Source organism: Rana temporaria, chromosome 8, assembly GCF_905171775.1.
Source record: "Rana temporaria chromosome 8, aRanTem1.1, whole genome shotgun sequence".
NCBI lineage: Eukaryota > Metazoa > Chordata > Amphibia > Anura > Ranidae > Rana > Rana temporaria.
In genome coordinates this window covers 161,485,431-161,494,010 of record NC_053496.1, presented here as the reverse complement: position 1 = coordinate 161,494,010, position 8,580 = coordinate 161,485,431, and the positions used below count along the sequence as shown (strand labels likewise).

Below are 8,580 nucleotides of genomic sequence, written 5' to 3'. Positions count from 1 at the left end.
TGTGTGCAGAACATCTCCAGGTAGCCATATTACATTACATTTTACATAAAATTAAAGAGCTGCAGATTGAAAAAAAAAAGCAAATTTTTAATAACATTTAATTACAATACAACTTGTGTCGAAAGTGTATATGCTATATAATTTTTTTTTTTATATGCTATTTTTTTCCCATGAAAGTGGACTTACCCTTTATAGCTACAGCAGTGCCAAGGATAATGACATTCTCCAAGAGGTTAGTCACATCCGTAGTAGAAAGACGCCTTTGCCCAACATAAATGTTATTTACTGGGTGTAAGTACTAAAGCTGCCAGCTCAGTATCCTACAAAAGAGGTCAGGTAATATATAACTGGACAGAGTAATAAAACAAAAGCAACAGAAGCATCAGAGAACAGTAGTCGTATAAGGAAGACATTTCCAGTTGCACAGCAATCGGTAGGATCCACAGTTAAAAGGTGAGTACAGGGGTGCACTATGCGGTCCTATAGTAAAATGTGGATGGGCCCCTGGCTAACTTTATTTTAGCAGGTTGCATTTTCAACTATGGCAAGCTTGTATTCAAGTATATCTAAATTAAAAGTAGGCAACATAATAGCTGTCAGCATTGTCAGTACACTACAAGGGACCAGTTAGTTATAGACAGCTAAGCAAATATTACTCATTTGCTACAAGCAAGGATCCTGAAATTTGACTTTAGTCCTGATATATTGGAAACATAACAGTTTAGCATTCCATAACAGTATTTCTAATGGGACCCCTCTCCTACCCCAGGTTCCATGGGCTGCTTGGGCAATTGTTGAGCCACTGGGCAAGTACCAATACTTATATGCACCATATGAATGGAATTAGTTTTTCCCATTTTGGATTGAGTAGGGAAGGGTTCAAACCTCTTCTATTAATTTTTTTTTTGCCATCTATGTCCCATTGGAGAGATCTCTATGTTCCATTGAAGGAGGTAAGGGTCAGGATATAGCAGTCACAAGATTTTCAGAAATTGGCCTTTAAAGCAGACATTTCAGCAAAAAAATAATAATAATAATTGCACTCTCGACAATATTAAAAATAACGTTTTATTTCCCTTTCTTCCACAATTGTCACCTAGTCAAATGTGACGTGTCAGCCTCCTCCTGCAGCATCCTGGGATAGTGATGTCACATATCTCAGAAAGAAACCAGAGTTTTTTTTCAGGTGGAACTCAGTTCCACCCCCTTTGGCTCAGGCTCCTGTCTCCCCACTATCACTTGTAAACCCAGAGGTCTGGGTTCCTATGTTTTCCAAGTGCAGTATGGGGACAAGGGAGATGCAGGTGCCTGTGGTGCAGTGCAGATGCTTACACCCCCACTGGATGATCTCCCTGCAAGTGAGAGAGGCATAGCCACCTACAGTGTGAGGGGAGGTACTAGAGAAAAAGAGGGGTGAAAGTGAGATGTGGATGGGGGATACAGAAGTAAGCAGTTGTGGAAGAAGGCTGAAATCTGCACTCTGTTTGCAGCCCACCCCTAAACTCTGCACTATGTATGCAGCACACCCCCGAACTCTGCACTTTGTACAAATTGCACTCCTGGTATTTAATGCCCCTTTAAGAAAAGTAAACTACAAGAGAAAATGCTGGATGTGATGGCCTTTAGTTTATTATTATTAATATAGGGGGACATCTATCAATTTAGGGATTTGTTTGCATGGAAAGTACAAGATTTGTTTTAAGACCAAAGATGTCAGGGGAGGAGGGGGGGGGGGGGGTAGTTCCCCTGGGCACAATGTGCCAGATTCTCGTAGATCCGCATATCTTTGCGCGGGCGTAACGTATCCGATTTAAGTTACGCCTCCGCAACTTAGAAGGGCAAGTGCTGTATTCTCAAAGCACTTGCTCCGTAAGTTGTGGTGGTGTAGCGTAAAAAGACCGGCGTAAGCCCGCCTAATTCAAATTTGGAACAGGGGGGCGTGTTTTATGTTAATAACTTGTGACCTGACGTGATTGATGCGCCGTCTGTGGAATATCCCAGTGTGCATTGTTTCAAAGTACGCCGCAAGGACATATTGGTTTCGTCGTGAACGTAAATGACGTCCAGCCGCATTCACGGACAACTTAAGCAAACGATGTAAAAAATTCAAAATTCGACACGGGAACGACGTCCATACTTAACATTGGTACGCCGCATGTACGCCACCATATAGCAGGGGTAACTTTACGCAGGGAAAAGCCTAACGTAAACGGCGTATCTGTACTGCGTCGGCCGGGCATACGTTCGTGAATTCGCGTATCTAGCTGATTTACATATTTCGATGCGTAAATCAGCGTACACGCCCCTAGCAGCCAGCGTAAATATGAAGTTACGATCCGACGGCGTAAGAGACTTACGCCGGTCGGATCTATTCGAAATCTATGCGTAACTGATTCTATGAATCAGGCGCATAGATACGACGGCACAACTCAGAGATACGACGGCGTATCTCCAGATACGCCGTCGTATCTCTTTTGAGAATCTGGCCCAATGTTTCCATGTGGGCAAATGTGGCGAGTGTCCTCCTCTTCACATGCATGCCCTGCCGTTCATTTTGGCACTATTCACAATCAGCTCAACACTCAGTAGGAAGGTCCCATGACATCACTATGAATATGCGGGTCCATGTGGACCCAGATGCTGAGACAAGCATGGTGACAGATAGGAGTGAGATTCCAGCTGCAGAAGAGGCTTGTGCACGCACATCAAAGAGAAAAGGGGTACCATCTGACATCTTTGTCTGGGGCACTGGATGACCTTGTCCCAGCACTGGATATACAAGTATGTTGCAAATGCTCAACAACCAAGCATGCAAGTCTGCTTGATAACTGTTGACATTTTTACTCTGTGCTTTGACTATTTTCCTGATGTCAAGATGACCCTTTAAATTCTTCAGTTAAAACATAGAAGTTGAAGTCTGAACAAACAATGTTCCTATTTTACCAACAACCATATATAAAGAGGTTTATCATATTGGTATTTAATTAAATAATTGCTTAGAATGAACCTATGCATTTCATAGCCACTTGCAGAAATAGATGTTTTTTGAATTTATATGTTGACTCCAGTCCTTTATAAATTTCCAGAGTTGTCAAGAAATATCCTCTTCATTATGGCTCCACATGTTCCTGACAGTACATTCAGTTATGAGGCTGTGCCAACCAACATCTCTTCTCAAGAACCCATTCTGAGCTCTTCAAATCCAGCTCCCATAGAGGTTACCCAACCAGTGTCCAGTGTGTATAACGTCCCTCAAGCTTCTCCGGTTGTGAACATGTCTACTGTAGTTCCACAATGGAATGTCATTGTTCCTTTCCCACAAGTTCCACATCCAACCACTTTTTATCAGACCTTTCTGAAAGGGAAGCCATTTGCACTGAGTGTAAGTACTAAAGTCTTCTTAGGCCAACTTCTTATATTCTCTACTCTGATGCTCATTTTGTAGTTAAAGCGGGTGTTCTAGTATGAATACATAATTAAAATGTGAGATTTTTTTTTTTTTTTTTACAATGGCCCCAATTCATGAAACTACAATATGACTTAAATTAGAATTATGGGATATCTATAAAAACACATACTGAATGTAATAAAGGATGCCTATTGTAGTAAGACTAGACTTATTTTCTCAGTACCCCCGAGAACGTTTTTTAAATGCCTCTAAATCCTACCAGTAGAACTGGATAGGCATTGCCTTTGGTAGGGTGACCACCCTCTTCCTTCTGCAGTGAAATCATTGCAGTGTTGTCACACTTACTGCTTCTGAAGCTGCTTAGATGTTGGTGCCAATGATAGCACACCTAGCTTCGCCACAGTCCTTTAGATTAAAAGCACATTTCCCTACCTGTAGAAGCTTAATGAAATGATGTACAAGTCCTACTTAGTCCATCTCAGTGCAGAAAGTCCAAATGTATTTCTTTTAGACATTTGACATGCCATCCTGCCTTGAAAAAACCTGTTTATCACTTGAAGAGGAAAACAATCCAAAAGCTTTAGATGGACTTGTTAAAATATGTGGTAACATTGGTTAAAGCGGGGGTTCACCCCAAAACAAATGTTTTAACATTAGATTCAGGCGAGTTGTTAGAAGCAAAATCAAGTGTTTTTTTTTAAATCATTGCCGTACATACCGTTTTAGAGATAGATATTCTCCGCGGCTTCCGGGTATAATCTGCGGGACTGGGCGTTCCTAATTGATTGACAGGCTTCCGACCGTCGCATACAGTGCGTCACGAGTTGCCGAAAGAAGCCGAACGTCGCTGCGCAGGCGCCTTATAGAGCCGACTCGCAGTCCGGCTTCTTTCGGCAACTCGTGACGCGCTGTATGCAACGATCGGAAGCCTATCAAATAGGAACGCCCAGTCCCGCAGATGATGTTCTCCGCGGCTTCCGGGTATAATCTGCGGGACTGGGCGTTCCTATTTGATAGGCTTCCGATCGTCGCATACAGCGCGTCATGAGTTGCCGAAAGAAGCCGGACTGCGAGTCGGCTCTATAAGGCGCCTGCGCAGCGACGTTCAGCTTCTTTCGGCAACTTGTGACGCGCTGTATGCGACGGTCGGAAGCCTGTCAATCAATTAGGAATGCCCAGTCCCGCAGATTATACCCGGAAGCCGCGGAGAACATCTATCTCTAAAACGGTATGTACGGCAATGATTTAAAAAAAAAAACACCCGATTGTGCTTCTAACAACTCGCCTGAATCTAATGTTAAAAAAAAAATTCGGGTGAACCCCCGCTTTAAGTGCTGTCATGATGTCATTCTCAAATTCTAAACATTTGATTCAAAATTAAGTAGGACTTTAACATAAAGTACCCTGGAATTTGTTGACAAAAATTAATAATTAATAATTTATTAATACAAAAGATGTATGGCATACATCAACACATATAACATAATAAAATCACTGAGTTTGGACCACATTTTTGACGGGAGGAGAAAAGTATTCATAGCAGCAGATTTTTTTTGGGGAACCCAATAGACATGTCATTTTTTTGCAAAAAAACAACAACTTTTTGCTTGGTAAATGTCATTGCTTCTGCAGCATGTTCTGTACATTACAGAAATGTGCCCCTTCAAAGGCAGGATTAGGGCACACCCCAGACATCGGATTTTGAAGGAATTGGGCTTTTTTAATGTTGCACTTTAAGCATTTAAAAGCATTAAAATGGGATTTTAAAAAGCATTGGTACATGTTCCCCAGGGCAGTGCCCACCTTCTTGGTATTTTTGTATACCCCCTTGCCTATCATCCCAAAAAAAAATTAATTTGACAGATTCGGCTCCCAATGAGGGTTTGGATTTAGCATCCGAACTTCTTTGAAGTTTAGAAAAACAGATATAATGTATTACCACAGGATGGCACTGTGGATACACAGGTAGCTGTGTGCCAATGTCCTAACTGAATTGGGAATAGATTAGCATAGAATTCAAATTGACTTTATAGGCACACCCATAACAAATTGTTTAAACTGTAACACTTTTGAATTAAAATATATTATAACAGCATGTACATACATATAGCTAAAAATATTCCATATAGAGCCTAGATGGCACTCATACCACCACTAGTACCATTTGTTACCAGATATATACAGATACAAAATTAACTTGATTTGTATATTTTCAAAAAGTTGATGCAGTTGGTGGTTAAGGCGAAAAATAGGTTGCTTTACATGTTGCGAACGTTGGCACTTCTTCAGGAGCTTGAAAATCTAATATACATAATTAAAACAATGAGTTTAACATTTATTGAAAAAAAGATAACTATTACATATGTCATTAACCACTTAAGCCCCGAACAATATTGCTGGTCAAAGACCAGAGCACTTTTTGCGATTCGGCACTGCGTCGCTTTAACTGACAATTGAGCGGTCGTGCGACGTAGCTCCCAAACAAAATTGGCGTCCCTTTTTCCCCCACAAATAGAGCTTTCTTTTGGTGGTATTTGATCACCTCTGCGGTTTTTAGTTTTTGCACTATAAACAAAAATAGAGTGACAATTTTGAAACAAATTAATATTTTTAACTTTTTACCATAATAAATATCCCCCAAAATATATAAAAAAAACTATTTTTTTCCTCAGTTTAGGCCGATACGTATTCTTCTATATATTTTTCGTAAAAAAAAAAAAAACGCAATAAGCGTTTGATTGGTTTGCGCAAAAGTTATAGCGTTTACAAAATAGGTGGTAATTTTATTGCATTTTTATTAATATATTTTTTTTTACTAGTAATGTCGGCGATCAGCGATTTTTTTTCGGTACTGCGACATTATGGCAGACACTTCGGACACTTTTGACACATTTTTGGGACCATTGGCATTTTTATAGCGATCAGTGCTATAAAAATGCATTGATTACTAAAAAAATGCCACTGGCAGGGAAGGGGTTAACACTAGGGGGCGGGTAAATACCTAGCAAAAGGGTTCCAAAACAAATTTAAGGGTAATTTTATAGAAAGTATTCAAACAGGCAAAGGGAACAAAGTACATACATCATCAGAAATTGCAAGAGTATTTCAAGAATACTATGGGAAGCTGTATGCTATATCGCAAGGGGATACCCCCGAAAAAACCAAAAGGAGAAGGGTTAATATAAAAAATTTTTTAAATAACACATGCTTAAATAAAATATCAGACGACAAAATTAGTTTTTTAGAAGAACCTATAACGGAATTAGAAATTCGTAATAATTTAAAGGAGTCACCAAAGGGGAAAAGTCCAGGCCCCGATGGGTTAACAATTGCATATTACCAAAAGTTCAGTGACATTTTGATCCCCAGGATGTGTTCTTATATAAACGGTATTGGTTTAAATTGGGATATTCGTCAAGAGGCATTAGAGGCTGCAATTACAGTAATCCCTAAGATAGGTACAGATCCCTCCTTATGTTCTAGTTTTAGACCCATCTCGCTTTTAAATGCAGATGTAAAACTGTTCGCCAAAATCTTAGCAGGGAGAATGAAAACAATCATGAAAGATTTAGTACATACTGACCAAGTAGGCTTTGTCCCCGGGAGGGAAGGCAGGGATAATAGCATCAGAACACTTCTATTGACACAGATAATAAAAGATAGTAAGTCCCCAGGTCTACTCCTGTCGATAGATGCCGAAAAGGCTTTCGACAGGGTAGACTGGGGATTTCTATTGAACACATTGGAGTTTATCGGGATCGGTCCAAAAATGATGGGGTGGATAAGCGCTTTGTATAAACACCCAACGGCAAGAGTTAAGGTAAACGGGACATTGTCAGGGACATTTGAAATGTTCAATGGGACTAGACAGGGGTGCCCCCTGTCTCCCCTTTTATTTATTTTAACCCTGGAACCATTGCTGGCCGGGATTAGAAATAACCCCGATATCAGGGGGATTCAAACAAATGATGGGGAACATAAACTCGCAGCGTTCGCCGATGATATTTTATTATTCATAACGAATCCAACTATAACACTCCCGAATTTATTAAAAACCCTCAAATTGTATGGAGATGTATCTAATTTTAAAATCAATCCTCTAAAATCAGAAATCCTCAATATAAATGTGAAAGCACAGGACGTACGGAGATTTAAGCAAGAGTTTCCATTTATATGGAAAGATACCGAGATAAAATATTTGGGAGTTAATATCACATCTTCCCCTGACCTAATCTATCTACAGAATTATATACCACTATTAAATGATATTAAAAAAGATTTAAAGAGAATTGCATTGAGACAAAGATCTCTATTAGGGAGAATAAACTGTTTTAAGATGTTCACTCTCCCTAAGATATTATATATAATCCAAATGTTACCAATCGCACTACCGGGTGCTTATTTCAAAACACTAAAACAGTTATTGAATAGGTTTATATGGCGGAACAAAAAAACGCGTATTAGTATGGAGGTGTTAATTAGAGATAAGGAACATGGTGGTTTGGGGGTACCTGATATCTATACATATTATATGGCTATACACATGGCACGGGTGGTTGACTGGGTCAGAGATAAAAGAGAGAAAAGATGGGTGAGATTAGAAAGCTGTTCAACTAATTCACGGTTAGGAAAATAAATTTGGATACCGCCACATTTTAGACAAATAAACCCACACATGCACAAAATCACATTGGCTTCCATGACTATTTGGGATAGGGCACATAAAAAACATAGATGGGGTTATAACTCCCCATTAATTCCTCTATTTGACACAAATTTCTTTGCACCAGGGAAAATGGACTTGTTTGGTAACTGGATTAAAAAATCAGATGCTCAATTAAAAGACATATTAAAAGACGGCAAAATTCTTACCTATCAGGAACTAAGTAAAAAAAAAGAATTGTTTGAGTTGAACAGGTGGCGATACCTTCAGCTGACGCATTTTGTGGGCTCCCTCCCCTCCCCCCTGAGGTCAGATAGATACTTGCTCCCTCTGGAGCGTATGTGTTTGGCACCAGGGGGAAGGGGCGCGATCTCCGCAATTTATAAAATATTAATGGGATTGAAAGACCCCGGTTTCCCTCCTTATATTAATAAATGGGAAGAGGAATTGGGAACGGGAAAAACAGAGACAGTGGTCAGGAAAATATTAAAAAAGACGCATTCAACCT

The 8,580-nt window shown here is 39.8% G+C and overlaps 1 protein-coding gene across 1 annotated transcript in view; it reads left to right on the top strand.

The window, feature by feature from the left end:
- The first annotated feature begins 334 nt into the window (after positions 1–334).
- Positions 335–8,580, top strand: part of LOC120909311 (membrane-spanning 4-domains subfamily A member 4D-like) — a 29,291-nt gene continuing 21,045 nt past the window's right edge. The window contains exons 1-2 of the mRNA XM_040321059.1: positions 335–453; positions 3,087–3,382. Of these exons, the coding sequence (XP_040176993.1) occupies positions 3,113–3,382 (270 nt within the window). The 5' untranslated portion in view covers positions 335–453; positions 3,087–3,112. The remainder of the gene's footprint in view (positions 454–3,086; positions 3,383–8,580) is intronic.